Genomic DNA, 20,862 nt, shown 5'->3' with positions numbered 1-20,862 from the left:
TCTATATATAAAATTAAATGCATTTTACATAGCTTTTAATTAGCTCATGAAATGTTTTGCCACATAATTGTTTGAAATACCACCAATTCAAAGAGCCAAAAATACAACTATTAATAGACAGATAATCAAGAGAACTGCATTTTCAGAGAGTCATAGAATGGTATGGGTTGAAAGGGACCTTAACAATCATCTAGTTCCAATCCCTTGCCACGGGCAGGGACACCTCCCACTAAATCAAGTTGCTCAAAACCCCATCCAATCTGGCCTTAAACATTTCCAGGGATGGGGCATCAAAAGGTTCTCTGGGCAACCTGTCCCAGTGCCTCACCACTCTCATTGTGAAGCATTTCTCTTATACCCAATCTAAACCTACCCTTTTTTAATTCAAAGCCATTATTCCTTGTCTTATCAGTACCTCCCCAGCTTTCCTGTAGGCCTCCACTCCCCTTAGGTATTGGAAGGCTGCTATAAGGTCTCCCTGGAGCCTTCTCTTCTCCAGGCTGAACATAGCCAACTCTCTCAGCCTCTCCTCATAGGAGAGGTGCTCCAGTTCCTTGATCACCTTTGTGGCCCTCCTCTGGACTCATTCTAATACTTCCATGTCCTTCTTGTGCTGGGAGCCCCAAAGCTAAATGCAGTCCTCCAGGTGGGGTCTCACGAGAGCAGAGTAGAGGTGTAGAATCATCTCCCCAGCCCTGCTGGCCATGCTTCTTTTGATGCACCCCAGGATGCGGTTGGTTTTCTGGTCTCCAAGAGCTGACTTACATTGAGATTCTCGTCAACCAACACCCCCAGGTTCTTCTCCTGAAGACTGCTTTCAATCCATTCTCCGCCCAGCCTGTATTTCTGATTGCCCCAGCTCACATGCAGAACTTTGCACTTGGCCTGGTACAACTTCACGAGGTTTCATACAGGCTCTCCTCTCAAGTCTGTCAAGGTCCCTCTGGATGGCATACCTTCCCTCCCGTGTATCGACCACACCACACAGTTTGGTGTCAATAGCAAACTTTACTGACCCCTGAGGAACACCACTTGTCACTAATCTCCACTTGGAGAACGAGTTGACCACAACACTTTGAGTGAGATCATCCAGCCAATTCCTTATGCACGGAGTTTCCATCCATCAAAGCCATGTCTCTCCACTGTCGAGTCAAGGATATCACTGGGCTCAGTGTCAAATGCTTTATGTCAGTTGCTCTTCCCCTATACACTAATGCTGTAACCCCATCATAGCAGGCCAGATTTGTCAGGCACAATCTTCCCTTAGTGATGCCATGTTGGCTGTCACCAGTCACCTCCTGATTTTTCATGTGCCTTAGCGTAGTTTCCAGAAGGATCCATTTCATGATCTTGCCAGGAAAAAAGGTGAGACTGACTGGCCTGTAGTTCCACAGGTCATCCCTTTTTCCCCTTTTTAAAAGGGGGTTATGTTTCCCCTTTTCCAGTCAGTTGGAACTTCACCAGACTGCCACAACTTCTCAAATATGATGGACACTGGCTTAATAACTACATCCACCAGCTCCCTCAGGACCCTTGGATGCATTTCTTCAGGTCCCATGGACTTGTTCACCTTTAGGTGCCTGGGCTATGTGGTTGGAGCTGTTGTTGGTGAAGACTGAAGCAAAATAGTCATTAAGTTCTTCAGCCTTCTCCATATCCCAGGTGACCAGGTCTCCTGTTTCCTTCCAGAGAGGGCCCACAATTACCGTAGTCTTCCTTTATCACTGACGTACCTAGAGGAAACTTTCTTATTGCCTTTGATGTCCCTGGCCAAATTTAATTCTAAATGGGCTTTAGCTTTCCTAACCTGATCCCTCACTGCTCAGGCAATGGCTCTGTATCCCTCCCAGGCTATGTGTCCTTGCTTCCACTCTCTAGAGGCCTTCTTTTTCTGATTAAGCTTGGTTAGGAGCTTGTTGTTCTTCCATGCAGGTCTCCTGGCATTTTTGCCCAACTTCCTCTTTGCTGGAATGCTTCACTCCTCACTGCCCTCAGGATCCTGAACTCCACCATTTCATGATTACTGCAGCCAAGACTGCTTCTGACATTCACATTCCCCACCAACCCATCCTTATTGGTGAGAATGAGATCCAGCACAGCACCTCTCCTCATTGGTTCTTCTATCAAACTTATTTTAACAAAGTTATCTATTTTAACAAAGGTTATGATAATATTTTCATTTCCCAAGCTGTGGATAGATATCAGAAGTTCTCTAACCTGTTCTAAGACATAATGTAACAGTTCTGTACATTTTGGGGTACTGAATACAGGAAAATGAAGTACATCAATCATTGGGCTGTTCCATGATTATGACTCCTACTGTAACAGTAGTTGCTTTTAAAAGCTACATGGAAGCATATCTTCAGATGTTTTTGAGAATTAAAATTTGCATAATCTTTTGTCTTCTGGTTTTAGAATTATGCCTAGTGTGAGAAATTAATATATATATATGCATTATGAATATAAATGTCTCTCTGTTACTATATTCCTGCAAGAAATATAAAATAAATAAGACTTTATTAGAATTGACTCTTTGAAGACAACTTTTTTAATTTCTACTGCAAATAGCTTTTTGGCTGTACACTTTATTTTTGTTCTATATACTGCATTCTGTAAAAATACTCTGTTCACCTGTGTAGTATAAAAGTAAGAGTCAAGACAGATGTGTCCCCTGCAAGCAGCAGTGTCTGCAGAAGTTACAAATCCCAGCTTGCTGTCTCCTGTCTCCCTGCTAAAAACTAGCTTGACTTCTAGTCAATCATGGCAGCCGTTTTGCTCCCATGATTCTTCCCTTAAACACAGCAGTCAAGATAGGCCAGGCTGCCCTAAACAAGTTAACTATGGGACTCTGTAATTGAGTTTTCGGGCACTTGTATTAGGAGTTCCCTCTGCCAGTTTGATGGACTAACAAAGTCAACCAGGGCAGGAAGACCGTTTTCCCACTCACTCACGTTCAGAAGAATGGCTCTGCCCAAAGCCTCAAAGTTCCTTGTATAACTGGGTCTTCAATCCATCCTTTTCACTTCTCTGAAAATTTGAAATTCATAGCAAAGAAAAGGCACAGAATTTGTTTCTACTAAGGGAACTTCAAGTGAGAATACTGAATGTGCCCAAGTTCCATACTCAGGTAAGAATGAGGCACAACTTATGTTTCCATTCCATGGCCAAACAGCCTAAAACTCCCTCACCGGCACAAACAGAAAGGGGGACAAGAGCACAGGAGAATAGAACTTGGCAATGACAAGAACTATCAGAAGGAAGTCTTTCCCCAAAGCCTTGGAGGTCCTTACAGAACCACTTCATCCCTCTGCTGACTGGAAAGGAAAGACCTGTTGCAGGGGTGGAGCTAAGAAAGACAGCCCTGTCTGCTCCCTGCATAACAACCAGTGCATCTAAGAAAACTCAATGGCTGATGGTAGTAGGAGACTCTTTTCTGAAAAAGTACAGAGACACCCAGGCACCCATTTGCCTATTTGATCTGCTCGTGAGAGAAGTCTACTGCTTGTCAGGGGCCCATATTGGGGATATCAGCAAGAGATTGTCAAGCCTTGTACAGCCTAAGGACTATTACCCACTGCTGCTGTTTCACATGGGTGCCGGTGATGCAGCCGAGGTGGTTGCAGAAGTTTTGGGTGCTCCATCCCTGGAGGTGTTTAAGGCCAGATGTCCCCACCCAGGGGGGTTGGAATTCGATGATCTTTAAGGTCACTTCCAACCCAGACCATTCAATGATTCTCTGATATTTTTTTACCTCACCCACAGTTTTACAGCTATACATATTTCTATTTGGAAAACCATAGTACTTCTGAACCCTTAGTTCTACAATGTCAAGATTAACTGTTCACACTGAACTTCATCAAGTTAGCAACTAGCCCTAACCACTATTATGTAATACACAATACTACAGAGAAACCCTGCTTAGGTGAGTTAGTCATGTCAACACTAGAATGTAACCAGGATATGCAGCAGCCTCTTTCAAATCATTCCAGAATCTTTAGCGATTTGCATGTGCCTTGCAACATTGCAACTTTTATTTTAATGGATAATTAATAAGCATGAATAAAACCATCAAAAAACTTAAATAACAATTAGAATGTCGCACTATAAGCATTCTGGGAAATGGGATAGCAATTTCTTTATATGGGAGTAGTTTTTAAAATGGTTGGGCTAGCTGAGCATTTCTAAGTAGATGGTGGGAGTCTTTCATACAAAGAATGCTTCAGCAACTCATCTCTTACAAATGACAAATACTGCTTGGCACCAGAAGTAGCAAAGGGAAAGGAATTCATAGACCCAACATGATGAGTCTGCAAAACTGCTTGCAGTGTGTTCCTGTTGTTCTTGCTAAAAGCTGCAAAGCTCAGACTCTGGCATAGTAAATTCTCTACACCAGCTAGATACTCTTCATCAGTATAGAGCTATGAGACATTTTCCAAATGCCTCCAAATGTTACCATTTTTTGATAACAACAACTCAACTGTACTGTGTTTCTTACTCCTCAGCAGAAGGTTTGGTATGTGAGGCTGAATGAAAAGGAGCTGACTAATGGGAATGAACAATAAAATTAAAATTAAAATTCAAGTAACTGTAACATTATAGATGTCCTTGAAGCAGCATCATACTAGCCACAATACGCACATTGATGTCAATTATCTGTAGGTATGATCTTTTTCCTTAGCTGTTGACATACAGTTCTCCTCTGTGGTTAACATATACTGTCTGGTAGCTCTGAATGATGTTTCCATATAATTTTCCTAGGTCTCCAGTGAGATTCAAAATGTTTCAGTTTCTCTTCCCAAGCTTTAGACTCTTACTTTTCACTTTTACTCCTTATTTCAACTTCCTCCTTTTCTCCTTCAGGCACACACTGTGCACTAATTCAGTGCAAAGAAGGCCAGTTTCTCTTTTAAGAGCTCATCAAGATACAGACCTAATTTCTAAGGAATGTAATTTATTTCACACTCTTCTCTGTTGGCCCATTTTCCCCTTTTATACTGGAAGAATCTCACACCTCCATGTTCACCATTTTTTCATTTAAATTTTACTCTTTTTGAGTTAATTTCAGATCATTATGCTCAGGCTGAAAATGCACAAAACTGCTGGCACACAAGAAGTGCCGAGACACAGCACAAGTCTGCAGGCTCCTCCAAAGCCAAATGACAATGGTCTGTTTTGTGAGCCTAAGAGATGCAGGTGAGTTTGATCTCACCAGGAAGCAATGTGCTTATCTCCCTTAATACACACCATCATGTCAAAACTAGACAACGCACAGCACTATATGTTATTATATTAGTTAAAACACAAAAGTGATGCAAAATACAGACAGCTCATTGTATCTGCTGACAACAGATGAACGTAGGTCATAATGCTGCTCATAGGTAACTCAATAATAAGGTTACTCAGAGGGATTATCTAAAAGGCTAGATCACCCAAGATGGAATTCACCCAGCAAGGGAATCATCCAACAGTCACTCAGCAAGGGAATTCACCAACACTTCAGTACTGTCATTTGCTACTTTTGGGAACCAGACAATAAGTTTTTCAGAAGAAAACCAGCAATCACAAGCTGTTTTACTGTTCTCCCTTCCTGAAGCTGTGTGACACTGGGAATACAGAAAAAGCCATTCTTATTCCAGGGGAAATGTATTTGAGAAATTTGTTTTACAAAGACAGACCATATTGCTATTTCAGTCACCTCTCCTCAGATTAATTTAAAGCCGCTGCAAAGATGACTTTTATACAATTTGTAAGGTATACAAGTGTATATGCTTGCAAATATTTGTATACAAATTTGTATGCAAATACTTGCATATAAATGGTGGCAGAGAAAGGTGAAAAGATAGCAAAGCTAGCTTTGTAAGCCTTATGTAGCTAGATTTACTTCCCCAAGGAAGTAAAAGTCCATGTAGCAAGAAGTGAGCTCTACACACTTCCACCATCCCTCTTCCATGGGATTGCCCATATGTAAACTTTCACCCAAGGCACAGCTCTGATCTTACAGCTGTTTCACATAGCTCTCTACAAGACCAGAGTTCCACTGCAAACATAAGGGAAACTTACTATGTCTGTATTTAAGTATTAACATACTGAGTATTATGTAAGGAATTTACCTCAACTGACTAAAATAATACATGTGTTCCAGCTCTGGTTGTAGCACAGCTTCATAATTACTTCAGAGGTTTGAACAACTTTCCTGAATGAATACTATCCACGGGCAATTCAATTAAGCACAGCAGACACAACAGGGTATACAACAAGTAATGTAAAATACTACATTAATTTACACCTACTACATTAAGGATGAGGGTCTGTAGAAGTCCCGTACAGCATGGCTCAAAGACACCTAACACAAAGTTCCTATATGTGTGCTCTATTTCCTAATTCTGTAAAAAGAACAGTGGTATCCACAGTGGAAAGAAAAGAATGTGGTGGCAGAAGAAGAGAACAGATCAGAAGCAGATCTCCTGAATTTCTATCTGACCTCGCTGAAGATGCAAACTGAATCAGATATTCATCCATAATTTAGCCCTTTACTAACAGAAAATTACACATGCTGATGGACATAATTTTTGGAAAGGAGACAAATCACTTCTGTCAGCCTTTAGTTGAAACAAGAAGCCTCGTTTTTTTTGTTTTTAATATGTCAATATTAAAACATAACAAAATTTTGGTTCTGATACTATCTAGAATTCAAGCCCAAATCTCTGTGTTGATGTTTACACAGCTTTCCTGTAAAGCAGCAGGGGCTGATGTTAGAAATACCTTTTAGTAGCCACATTGCTAGGAGAAAGCAATGTAACTTTTCTTTCCTGGACCAGATGTTATGAAACTAGATGGAAATGAGATGAAAGAAGAGAGAAACCCCAGAGCCAAAAAAGGCTCAGATGTGTTAAAGCAGTCTCTTTCAATTTAATTAATACAACAAAAAGAAGAACAAGAATATGTGATGTTTTCACACTGTTGGCTAGCTAAGATAAGCTCTTTTACAACCATTCTCTTCCTCCCCCTCCTCAAACAGAGGGAGAAAATATGATGAAAAAAAACTCATGGGTTGAGATAAGGACAGAGATATCACTCAGCAATTAACCACTACAGGCAAAACAGACTCTGCATATGGAGACTAATATAATTTACTGTCTATTACCATCAGACCAGAGCAGTGAGAACTAAAAGTAAACTAAAAACATGTTCCCCACCATCTTCCCTCTTCTACTTCCTCCCCATGAGTGGCACAGAGGTACAGGGAATGGGGGTTGCAGTTAATCCGTAACACTGTCTCAGTTGCTCCTTCCTCCTCACCCTGTTCCCCTGCTCCAGTGTAGGGTCACTCCCACAGGATGCAGTCCTTCCTGATCTGATCCTGTGTGGGCTTCCCACAAACGGCAGTTCTTGAACTGCTCTAATATGGGTCTGTACCATGGAGTACAGTCCTTCAAAAACAGACTGATCCAGCATGGATCCCCCATGTGCAGCAGCTCCACTAGACCTCCTGCTCCACATCATGGGTTTGCTCCAGGGGCTGCAGTTCTCGCCTGGAGTCTGCTCCTGTGTGGGCTCTCCGTGGCCTGCAGAATCCTTCAAGCCATATCCACCTGCTCTGCCACAGGCTCGTCCATGGGCTGCAGTGTGGAGATCTGTTCTGCAATGGTACACCATGGGCTGTGGGGGACAGCCTGCTCCACCACAGGCCTCTCCATGGGTTGGAGACAAACTTCTGTTCTGGTACCCCGAGCACCTCCTCCCCCTCCTTCTTCACTGACCTCAGTGTCTGCAGGCTTGTTTCTCTCACATTTTGTCACTCCACTCTCCCAGCTGCTGTTGCACAGCTATTTTTTCCTTTCTTAAATATGTTCTCACAAAGGCACAACTAGCATCACTCAACTTTGGCCAGTTGCAGGTGTGAGCTGCAGGGTGCGAGCTGCAGTCATGGATCACAGAACCGGTGCTGCAACAGCCCCATCGAGGCATTAGCTGCATCTTGTTCCACTGTCTGAAGACAGCATTTATGAATCCCACAGCCTTGCAGCTTTATACCTCCTCTCTTTTTCAAACAAGGATAGGTGTTCCTCTCACAGTGTTTTAGTTGGTAACTTTCCTCTGTTTCTCAATGACCTGCTTACTTCCGTCCACGTCCTAGGTATCAGTCCATGGGAAGTAACAAGTAAGTATTTCAGGCACTATATTAATGGGCCAATAATAACCAATACAAAACATAATAGGCCAAAAGGCACAGCTGAAAAAAAAAAAAAAAAAAAAAAAAAATTTGGTTGCCACTAAGACTATCTTCAAAAAGGCTGACTGTGCATGATCTATCACATGTACAGAAAAAAAAAAGGGGGCCTGGGAGGAGAAACAAAATCTTGGCTTGTCTAGTAAGCTACCAGTACAAAGAGCTCTGATGTGTTCAGTGTAACAGAATTAAGCTAACAACTTCCTACTAAATACAAACAAACAAAACTTATTTTCCTCACTATATGTCTCATTATTTTGCTTCATATTTATTACATTAGAAACAGACATCAAAACCAATTGTTCACATGCAGGTAACTAAGACGTATGTTCTTTTCTGTTTTTTGTTTTGTTTTGTTTTTTAGTTGATTTGTCTAAAAAGCACAATGAAGCAAATAGACAAAATTTTGTCACTAGATATTTTAGCTGTTTTGAATAAATATGGTCTAGTAACTTAAAGATAACTGCAACTTTACAAGAAAATGGTGGGTAATAGTATAGATCCACTGTGAATAGAGATTACCTTGACCGTACAAAAAACATTATTGCCACCCCAAATAAACAAACTACACTTCTAATAGCAAAGCCTTTGAGATGGTCTCCTGCCTACGTAGGTAGTCAAGGATCACAACTCTTCGCAGTATTCAAAGAGTGACACCAGAAGAAGACGGCAGCACTGAACCACAGATGACACTGGAAAAAAGTGCAACATGCAAGACAAACACAGTGAAACAGATGCTCATTTATTGCAGTAGAGAGCTGTTCCTTAATGATTAATTGGTTAAGGCCACATATGTCTTTTAAGTCTTTACTCTTGCTCCTTTTTAAATGCCAACTTCACCTTTATGGTGGTGAATCAAATACCTGCATCACAGTTAACAGATAGTTAACAACTATAGTTATCTACTATGATTTATTTCAGGATCAGAGAAACTTGGCATCTCTGATAAAACATAATTGCAAAGGTTCTCAAAAAGATCTTTGTTCCTTCCTTGTTTTACTCGTTTCAAAGAAACTGTGCTAGAAGTATATTCATAACTGTTCCCAGTATTAAAATATGGAATACTTCCCATTCGCAGAAATTTCTCCATCACTTAGAAGACTGGGTTCTATTGCACTACAGTAAATATATTTACTATTACTTGTACCACTGGAACTACACGAGCAATAATAACAAAGAGTTGGTAAAGAACGTCTAATTTGTTTGGTAATAATGTGGCACATTTGAACAAATAAATGCAAAAAGATTGATTACATATTGACCACAATAGAAGAACTTTTAACTTTTCTTGCTGAAAAAAGTCTCTCTTGAATTCCTAAACCTCTCTGAAAGTGATCAGTCTACAAACATTTTAGTATTCCTCTTTAATTCTCCTTTGCTTGAATTAGATAAAGGAACTGTTATGGTTTTGGTTGGGATAGAGTTAATTTTCTTTGTAAAAGCTTGTATGATTCTGTGCTTTGGATTTTTGATGACAACAGTGGTGATAACACAACGTTTTTTGTCGTTGCAGAGCAGTGCTTAAACAGAGTCAAGGGCTTTTCTATTTTTCATGCTGCCTAGCCAGTTGTTGGGAAGAGACAGCCAGGACAAACTGTCCAAAGGGATATTGCATACCATATGACATCATGCTCAGCAATAAAAGCTGGGGTAAAGGAGGAGGAAGGGAGCACTTTCAGAGTGATGGCATTTATCTTCTCAAGAAACCATTACACGTGAAGAGCCTGCTTCCTGGAAGTGGCTGGACATCTCCTTGCTGATGGGAAGTGGCAAATGAATTCCTTGTTTTGTTTAGTTTTGTTTGCATGTGCAGCTTTTGCTTTACATAGTTAACTTCTTTATCTCAGCCCATGAGTTTTCTCAGATTTATTTACCTGTCTGATTCTCTCCCCTATCCCACCTGGGGACAGTAAGAAAGCAGCTGTGTGGTACTTGGCCGCCTGCCATGCTTGAACCACAACAAGATCACAGAGTTCATTTCATTGTTCATGCACAAAATGGGGGAGGTGGGGAAAAGAGCACATAAGGAATCCCAAAGACAATTTTACACAGTGTAGAAGCCAAAGACCATGCCATGAAAAGGGCTAGCAATGACCACTTTGTAAGGATGTAATTAAACGAGCAATAACAAAAAGGAAAATAGCTGGCCAAGTAAAAGAAAAATAAATAAATAAAGTGTAATTACTTACAGTTCTGGTTACATGACTTTTAAAGGCCTCAAAGTTATCTGCCTGCAAAATGAGAAAAATGAATAAAACGGACTTTATTTTTCCAGACAGTTCAAATATATTATAATAAAACCCCTTCTAACATAGTCACACAACAAACAAAATGAATCATTCAGAAGTACACATACATTCTACAGTATTAACAACCAAACTATCTTTCAAACAGATATGAAAAACAAACTCATTATACATCATCATCCCCTTAATTCAGATTTTGTAAACCAACATTCAACTACTGAGGGTGCTTTACTCCAAGTTACAAAATACACAGAAAGAGGTATGCCGTGCATTCCCTCTTTTACTTTTTCCAACGTCTCATTCTATGCTTTTTGATGGAAAAGAACACTTGTGTGGGTTATTGATGAAGTGAACTATCTTGGCTCAATATTTAAGTACTATGTAAAATCTCTGTTTGTGGATTTAAAACACATTAAGTTGTATCTGTTGAAATTTAAAGCAAACCTTTTAAAAAGTTTAGCCAATCCCCTACTAGGAAAATCTAACAGGAAAAAAAATCACCAGAAGTGCAACTGTCAGTACACGTTTTTTGTTTTGTTTTTAAATTATGACTACAATTGGCATGAAATTAACATAACGTAACAGAGAAGTACATTGGCAAGATTGGGCAAAAAGACCTCAAGTTTCACTTTAGACTTCAACAAGGGCGAGATTTGGCATTTCATAAAAGAAAATAACCCAGATTAAGGATTTCACCATTCAGTATCATCATGTGAGAACAACAGAACTATTTCACCTTGAAAAACACTCAACCAAATGAAATAAGTAACTTACACTGGAAGTAAATTGGTGCTACATAAAACTGCACTAAACTTCAATGTGTCCTGTTCCACATGTCTAGAGAGACTACTGTGCATAAAGTAATATATAATGTTTAACAACTTAGAAATATTACTTCAAAAGACAATTTCAAGTTCTGGGAAAAAAAAAAAAAAAAAAAAAACAGTTTTACTCAGAAGACATTGAAGCATTCAAACTGCCAAGACAGGTTGTGAATGCCCCACAAAATGGTTTGAGTTGGAAGAGACATGAAAGTTCATAAAGTTCCAACCCCCCCCGCCATGGGGAATGCCTATCACTAGAGCAGGCTGTGAACCTCCTCTGGACCCACTCAAACAAGACCATGTCTTTCTTTTGCTGTGAGCCCCAGAGCTGAACACAGTACTCCAAGTAGGGTCTCACAAGAGCAGAGTAGAAGGGGACAATCACCACCCTCAACCTGCTGGCCACACTTCTTTTGATGCACCCCAGGATGCAGTTGGATTTCTGGGCTACAAGAGCACATTGCTGGCTTATGTTGAGCTTCTCACACCCCCAGGTTCTTCTCCTCAGGACTGTTCTCAATCCATTCTCTGCCCAGCCTGTATTTCTGATTGGGATTGTCCCAGACCGCATGCAGGACCTTGCACTTGGCCTTGTTCAACTTCATGAGGTTCACACAGGTCAAGCCTGTCAAGGTCCCTCTGGATGGCATCCCTTCCCTCCAGTGTATCAACCACACTACACACCTTGGTATCATCAGCAAACTTTAGGTTCCTTAGATTGTCTTAAACCTGATCTTCTCCTACAGTTCTTCATTCCTCCAGTCTCTGCCCCTTTGTCTTCTGGGACTTGGGCTATGTAGGTAGAGCACTTGCCAGTGAAGACTGTGGTAAAAAAAGCTGTTCAGTATCTCAGCCTTCTCTGTGTCAGTTGTAACCAGGTCTCCTGTTTCCTTCAGGAGAGGATATACATTTCTCCTTATCTTCCTTTTATCACTGACATATTTATAGAAGACCTTCTTGTTGCCTTTAACATCGTTGGCCAGATTCAATTCTATCTGGGCTTCTGCTTTCCTAATTTACTCTCTGGATGCCCAATGTCTCTGTATCCCTCCCACTCTTGCCTCCACCCTCAGTACATTTCCTTTCTGTGAGTTCAGCCAGGAGCAACTTGTTCATCCATGCAGGCCTCCTGGCATTTCTGCCTTACTGTTGGGATGCATTGATCCTGAGCTTGGAGGAGGTGATCCTTGAATATTAACCAGCTTTCTTGGGCTCCTCTTTCCTCCACGGATTTGTCCTGTGGTACTCTACCAAGCAAATCCCTCAAAAAGGCGGAAGTCCAGGTTTGTGAGCTTGCTGTGCTCCCTTTCCTTGCTGCCAGGATCCTTAACTCCACTATTTCATGGTCACTGCAGTGAAGGCTGCCTTTAACATTCATATTCCCAACCAGCCCTTCCTTGTTGGTGAGAACGAGGTCGTAGAATAGAATATCCGAGTTGGATGGGATTCACCAGGATCATCAAGTCCAACTCCTGGGTCCCCAAAGAAATTACCACCAAAAAAAAAAAAAAAAAAAAAAAAAAAAGAAAAAATAATAAGATCCCGTGTCTAAGAGCATTATTCAAATGCTTCTTGAACACTGGTAGGCTCAGTGCCATGACCGCTTCCCCTGGGGGTTCCAGCGTAGCATCTCTCCTCCTTGGCTCCTCTACCACTTGGAGAAGGAAGTTATTATCCACACATTCCAGGAGCCTCCTGGATTGCTTATGCCCTACCGTGCTGTCCCTCCAACAAATTTCATAGCTAAGTCTCCCATGAGGGCCAGGGCTTGTGAACATGATGCTACTCCTATCTGTCTACACAGGGCCTTTGTTAGGACTGAAAACTGTTAGGATGGTCTCTGTGAAACAGGCATTGTTGTAAGACTAGCAAGGCGGAACTCTGACTGCAATGATACATACTGCTTAGTCAGTGATATGACAGCGGGCCGCAAGTCATCTGACATGAGGAAAAGCTGCCATCTGCACAGCACGCACTGGCCATACGGCTGTGCATGACTGCAGTAGCCTATGAAGGACTGCTGAGTACTCCCCTGAGGCCGGGGCCGCCAATTGTGCACTGGTTTGGGAGCATGCATGGGCAAAACCTACATATAAACATAAACAGAGCAAGTTGTTCTGCATTGAGGAAGTGGGAACATCAAACAAGGTCAACATTGCCTCCGTGGGGACACCAGCAAAACGTTGACACCTACCGCACTGGTAGGATGCCAACCATGACCTGGCTAAGTATCTACGACATCAATGACTGGGAAAAGCATCACACTCGTCGGTACCCTTGTCATCACCCTGGGGTCAGTACGTTAACAAGCACGCTCATTATTAAATTCTTTGTCTTTCTTGAGCCAAAAAAAATTACTTTTGCCAAGCAAAAATAAAGCCATTAAAACAAAACATAAAATGATGATGCTACTTTTTAAAAAAATCTTCCTTTTACTAAGTATAAGCAAGGAACACCCATCAGCCCTTATATGTATGCCACAAGAGATGTTCTACCCTTCTTGTTCACCTCAAAACCAATTGAACAGTAGCCTGCCTCCCTTCCTCCCCTAAATCTACTGTGTAGTGTTGTGACATTTTTACAAGAAAGCCTCAAATTGTGACCTCTCTCAATCCAACATTTAATGACATTGTGAGAAGAATCAAAAGCAAGCTAAATTTTTGAGCCAATGTGAAAACATTAACATAAAGTAAATTAAATCAAAATGACTTCTGACATTAACAGTGAACTAAAATTGAATGGCATCCTAGAGACTGAAGATTACTTAAGCAATGAACAAACGTGACCCACGGCTATATGATAAAAATAATTGGACAAAGCATCATAATTTAACATAGGGGATCATATTCATTTGCTTCACAGTTCTGTCTGAAAATAGGGTGGTCCACACATACCTGTGCTTTTTAAAATTAAACATGACTATTAGAAAATTTAATTTTGAAATTGATGCTACTAATTTTGTCGTTTCCTTTTGAAGAACAGATTACCAGTCCTCTATTGTGCTGTGGTACTTAGTGGTAGAGTAACAAAGAAAAAAAAATTATATATATATATATTAATGTTTGGCTGGAATGCTCTTTAGGGATGGCTACCCTTTTTCCTTTTACACATTCCAACGTAGATAAAATATTTTCAAAGATTAATTAAAAGTAAACTCACTAGGGACATGAGATCTGTCACTCTCAGTACAAACTACATGTGAAATGAAAATTATGCAGAAGAACAGAAGAAACCTACTCTGGAGCATGCATTTTCCTTTTACAGCATTGTCAAACACAACCTATTTGCTGTTTGGTAAAGTCAAACAAACCTGAAAAGTTTCTATGACAACTGAAAACTAATGACACTGAGGAGTTTGAAACACAGATAACACATTTAATTTCCCTGTAGCTAAAATAAAGCTGGGAAAGAAGAAAGAAGCGTATTATTTCTTGCAAGAACATCATGCTGCTGGATTTAGCTGGCATGGTGTATAACATCACATTTCTGGCAAGCAGATGCTTCTGCCCCCCTGGAAGTACCATCTTCAGCAAGAAGGTTATGAATCAGTTTGGATAAAATAAGCAAGCAAGCAAACAAACATGGCTCTGGAAACAACCAAACATTTCCCACTCATTGGAAATCCATTGTGTTAATATTAACATCACACATTTTCCTAGATCCCTGCAGACTGTTCAAAAAAGACCAATTTCCATTTCATTTTGGATATACACCAGTGCCTGAAACACAGTGCAGTAGAACAAAACTTCATATTTCAACTTTTTATTAAATCTCTAATTCTCTAATATTTCTAGAACAACATGCACTCTCCCTCCTGGCAAATATAATGACAGGTTTTTGAATCTCATATACACTGCACAGCTCAAATCAGAACTACTACTTTTTATTATTTTTGGAATTTATTTTTTCTTTGTATTCACAGTTTGATTCTCTGTCCCTTTTATTGCTAATATATTTACGAACAAGTCACTGACTGCCCTTTTAACTTTTGTTTTTAACCCCTACTCTGCAGACCCATGTGGTCCACGGTGTTAGACTAATAAGCACCTGCAACATAAGAATAAAAAATAAAACCCATACAAATGCAACATACAGTTGCCCACATCAAACCCTTCTGGAGATCCATAAATTCAAAAACATTTGAAAAATAATCAAGTCAAGTGTTTCAATTCAGACAGCAGCTCACAGGTTTTATCACAAAAGTGTCTCATCAGTCCCTGCTTCTGCTTCCTACGGCACTGGGAGACTATGGCACCAACGAATCAAGAAAAATAAAAAGCTTATGAGTTAACAAATCCGAAAGAAAGGAAGAAAAATCTCAGCTCAAATTTTAATAAAGCAAAACTGAATAGCAAGAAAAAGCCATGTTTAATAATAATAATAAAAAAAAAAAATCACTGCACCTTTGCTTATTCATCAGTTCAGCAAAGCTGTATTACCAAAAGCAGAGAAATGTTATTTCCATAAAGGTTTCTCCAATGTCCATTTATTTCTTTTCATGGGGACAGAGGCATTATGGTTCTGGACAGTGGCAAAGCAGGAAATGAACAGGAAAAAATAAAAATAAATAAATAAATAATTTTTAAAACTTCACTAGATATTCCCATCCTTTATCAACAAACTACAGAACAGCATAGTACTTTTACATTCTTCTTTCCATGATGTACAGCCATTTTCATGAGTCAGGAAGTTACAGCCTGGAACACTTGCTGGAAGAACTGTTCTTGTGAGTCTGAGAGAGGGAGACTGGAAAGATGATAGCAACAGGGAGGTCTGCTAGACTTTGTGTCCTTTATCTCCACTAAATCATGCTTGCTATGTGTGTATCATGCTAGATTTGTGTACATTTCATTGGTCCTGTGAGCTAAAGTTTAGATGTAGTAAATGGGGAAAAGAGTCCCGGTAAATGTTTATTTTCCCAGTTTTCCCCACCTAAGATTTCTATTCCCTTTCCTGAAAGAAGAACGAAAAAGGAAAAAAGATAACCCAGAAATATATTTGCCATAAGTTACTGAAATATACCACAAATCAAACCCACTTGATGCAATTTTCCAGCGAAGCTTTTACTGACTTAAACCAAAAACAAAAACTGCAGCTGGAAGAGCAAAGTAGTTGCATATGTCAATTCCCAGTTCAGCTTCGTCACTGTCACTATATTGCAGGATATTTGAATGTTACACCTCATTAACCCAAGTTAACAATCTTATATTTTCTAGTACTTAGATCCCACTTAAAAGGAAACTGGAGAATGCAATCCTTCGTCTGCATGCCCAGGCCTTCCCAACAGCACATATGGTAATTTAGCCTCAGATTTCTCAGAAAATCTTTTGCAAGCTCACATTAACAGGAAATGGGCTGTGCTCCATGGGAAGAACAGACTGATTCACTTTTTTTTTTTTTTATGTGAAGATGCATGTAAAAAGGAAATGAATGTGATAAGAATAAAAATACACTTTATCATGTCTACTGACCTTTCTCAGTCAAAGCATGTGGGGAGGATTGCACTCAACAATCACCATGGTAAAAAAGAACAGGAGGGTTTTTACTAAAAGGAACTTATTTTCTTTCAAACTGCTACAATACTGTATTTTCCTGTTTTCTGTTCTCATTTTCTTTCCCCTTATACACTTGTTTCAGGTTTTCTCCTTTGTATCATAATGTATTGTCATTAAAATTCAGTTTCTTCTTAGAAAACGTTGCCACACTTCGCTTATACATGAAGGTATCAGAGTCTCTACACTACCTCACATTTCAAGTAAAAATGAGATACGTAATTAGTATGAAGGCACCTAACTGCCTTTGTGATGCCACCACTCACTCCTTCAACAAGGAAAACAGAATTAAGCAAAAAAAACAAACAAACCAAAAAAAAAAAAAAATAGAATCCCTCCTTTCCCCCCACACCACCAGTTTTTATCAAAATCCTGGTCTGAATGGCATCTCTTCCTTCTTTGCTATCAACTGCACCACTTAGCTTGGTATCATCTGCAGGCTTGCTGAATATACACTGGATCCCATTGTCTATGTCGTTAGATATTAATAATATAATGATATTATTAATATAAATTTATTAATATAATAATATTATTAATATAAAGATATTAAACAGTACCGGACCCAAGACAGACCCCCCGAGGAACACCACTTGTCACCAGCCTCGACTTGGACATAGAAACACAGACCACAACATTGACCCACTTATAGTGGGAGGGACTCTGCTCACCCAACCCCCACCAGTTTCCTACCTTCCCTGCTTGATTTATTACATATGGGAACAGAGAGCTCTTGCACTCCAAGGAAAATATCCTCAAACAGTTGCCAGCTCTGAAAATATATTTCACCTACAGTTTTGCCTGCAATAGTATTAAATAGAATTCCAGGTTTTTTTTTTCTTTCTTTCTTTCTTTTTTCCTAGAACTAGTAAATGTTTAATTCAGAGACCAAATAAATCTCTGGCTTCATCTTTGCCAGTAAACTAAAACAGGTTAGGCCACTTTCTCCACCAGTACTGTTCAATCACCAGCAGGTCACAGAGTACTTTGGGCCCACTGTGGTGGTTTTACTCAGGTGGGCAGCTGAGCTCCACCACAACTGCTCTCTCACTCCCCCACCTCAAAGGGAAAGGGGGAGAAAATATGATGAAAAGGGATCAAGAGTTGAGATAAGGACAGGGAGATCACTCAATTATTGTCACAAGCAAAACAGATTCAGAGTAGGGAGATTAGTAAAATGTATTGCCTGTTACCAGAGAAGTGAGAAACAAAGGAAAGAAACTAAAAACACCTTCCCCTATCTACCCTCTTCCACTTCCTCCCCTCGAGCAGCTCAGAGGAACAGAGCAATGGGGGTTGCAGTCAGTCTACAGCACTTCTCTTCCACCGCTCCTTCATGGTCACTCTCTGACCCTGCTCCAATGTGGGGTCCCTCCCACGGGATGCAATCCTTCCCAAAACGATCCTGTGGGGGCTTCTCACAGGCAGCAGCTCTTCAAGAACTGCTCCAAATACGGATCTGTACCACTGGGTCCATCCATCAGGAGCACACTGCTCCAACCTGGGTCCCCCACGGGCTGCAGCTCCTGCCAGGTCACCTGCTCCTGTGTGTTCCCCTCCCCATGGGCAAAAGGTCCAGCCCGGGGCCTGCTCCAGTGGGGGCTCTCCATGGGCCACAGCCTCCTCCACCTGCTCCACTGGCAACTCCCCCATGAGCTGTAGCATGGAGATCTGCTCCACTGTGGTACCCCATGGACTGCAAGCGGACAGCCTGCTCCACCAGGGGCCTCTCCACAGGCTGCAGGGGGACTTGTGTTCCAGCACCTGGAGCACCTCCCTCCCCCTCCTTCTTCACTGACCTTGGTGCAAGGCCGTTTCTCACTCCTCGCTCTCCCAGCTGCTGTTATGCAACAATTTTGGTGTTTATTTTTTTTCCCTTCTTAAATACGCTTTCACAGAGGCACAAACAAGATCATTTATTGGCTTGGCTCTGGCCAGCAGCGAGGCCCTTATCTAACATGGGGCAGCTTCTGGATTCTTCTCGCAAAAGCCACCCCTATGGCCCCCCTCTAACAAAACCTTGTCACGTAAACCCACTAGACCCAGATTAACCAGCACTGCCCCATGTTCACTGTTCACATAAAACATGTTCAACTGGAGTTATTGATGGTAATGTCTGGTAACATATTCCACAAGTTGCTGCAGGTTTAAAATTGTTGCTGAATCACAATGACAAATTTTCCCTGTTATAATCAATATTTAGGTTGTGTATACAACACAAAACCATGAGTAACCACAGTTGACAATATACATCTAATACTGTGAGCTGCAGACATAAAGGGCTGCTTTTCTACTTTCAATTTTAGCAGCAGAGCCATACAGAATCCTCAGACTGTGATATGTGTTAGTTCATAGAAGTGTCAGGTCAAAATTAGGAAGGACCTTCTATACATTCGTATTCACATTACTAATAATACTATGAATTGCTGATTTTGTTTTTCAGTCTTTCTTTTAAAAGACAATAATTGAGAAAAGAATGAGCCAACACTTTTATAGTGCCTTTTTAGATAACATCTTTACCTGTATTTTGCCAGGAAGGAAATCAAGACAAAAAATGTGCAAAGGGACTTGCCCAACTCACATATCAAGGCAGAAATGAGATGTAGAATTCCTAACTACCAATGGCTGCATCACATAACTACAATACAGAGTTCTCAGCCGACACTGGGAAATCAACTGTTGACTGCCTGGTTCTAGAAATGATACTAGCAGGTGGCAGCACTGGTTCAATAAATAACAGTTACATAACATCCTCCAGAAGTATTTAATGAGAGCTAAAGTAAAACAACAAATTCAATTACTCCCACCTGAAAAGGCCTATCATTTTTTTTAATTCCTATCCTGAGCAAGCACGGACTAATTTCCTCTCTTCCGCCACCAAAAACCAAAACAAAACAAAAAAATACAGGCCCCAACCAAATGATCCTGTTTGTACTTTCAAACTGATATGAGACATCTACACGCTGAAACAATTAATGGTTTGTGGGTTTCATGATTTGTGTGTGGAAGTGTTTGTTGTGTGTTTTTGTTGTTGTTGTTGCTTTGCTTGTTTTTTACACACACAGACGAAAGGAAATAAGGTAGTAAGGACAACTATACCAAGTCACTGCATCATGGACAGATCAACGAGTTCATTTTAGGAAGAATCCTGAACAGCAGAAAACAATCTAGCAAATCTTTAAATGCCTTACAAAATGCTCAGTAAAATAATCCAATTGCTTCATGGGATAGGGCACACACACAAATAAGCTTCAGAATTAGAACTTTTATTTGCTGTGCCCTAGAAGAGGGAAGTACATAATATAGTACTGAAGAAATTATAGACAGCTACAAGAATAACCTAACCTATAATCTATTAAAACCTGATGGATATCACTAGTGCCAACAATACTTACCAGTTCGTAGTTGCTCAGAAGAAAGCAAGGTGTCACCACCTAGAACAAAAAACAGTAATAAAATAAGGAGAAAAAAAAAAAAAAAAAAGATTTTTCCTTTGCAAATGACCTAAACCTATTATTGAGATTCCCTCAAATATTGTCAAATCTAGGCAGAGTCAAAGGGGCACTAAGCAGGTGCAGCACAGGAGTGTCCAAAATCAGCATTTTGTCTACGTTGCTTTCCCTCAACTCCCGGAATAGTTAATAAACATTGTTTGCTTTGCTGGCATACTGTAAGCAGTGGAAAAGGTTCAAGGGTAATTCCTTCCTTCAGGTCACATATGCAGGGAAGCATGAATGGCTTTTTTTACCACCACTACCCAGCCTTTGCAGCTTTCTTCCAAGATCATCTCAGTTTTAATTAGTAAGTAACTATTCTGCCTTTTAATGAGTCTAGAGATCAGTAATTCCCATTATCTTTTCTTTGTGCTAAATTTTGTTATGGGATGTGGGCTGAGCAGGGCAAGTAGAACAGATATTTTGTGGACTAACATAATTTCAGAGGCTTGGCTCCAAAGACCCAGAGACATAAAATTGCAAGCAGTCACATCAGCCTTGAGACAAGTAGATATA

General features: G+C 40.4%; 1 protein-coding gene across 8 annotated transcripts in view; it reads right to left on the bottom strand.

Annotated features, from left to right (window-relative positions):
* Window positions 1-20,862, bottom strand: part of TNS3 (tensin 3) — a 247,589-nt gene that overhangs the window by 125,154 nt on the left and 101,573 nt on the right. For 5 of the 8 annotated variants that reach the window (XM_035316734.1, XM_035316740.1, XM_035316736.1 and 2 more), the window contains 2 exons: window positions 20,244-20,286; window positions 10,420-10,457 (listed from right to left, as the gene is read on the bottom strand). In XM_035316734.1, coding sequence (XP_035172625.1) covers window positions 10,420-10,457; window positions 20,244-20,286 — 81 coding nt within the window. Of the gene's footprint in view, window positions 1-10,419; window positions 10,462-20,243; window positions 20,287-20,862 lie in introns of all 8 variants that reach the window. The other 3 variants (XM_035316735.1, XM_035316737.1, XM_035316738.1) reach the window with 3 other exon arrangements.

This window comes from Oxyura jamaicensis, chromosome 2, assembly GCF_011077185.1.
Source record: "Oxyura jamaicensis isolate SHBP4307 breed ruddy duck chromosome 2, BPBGC_Ojam_1.0, whole genome shotgun sequence".
Lineage (NCBI taxonomy): Eukaryota > Metazoa > Chordata > Aves > Anseriformes > Anatidae > Oxyura > Oxyura jamaicensis.
Note: the sequence above shows the minus strand (reverse complement) of the source record. Positions and strands in the feature narration are given on the sequence as shown.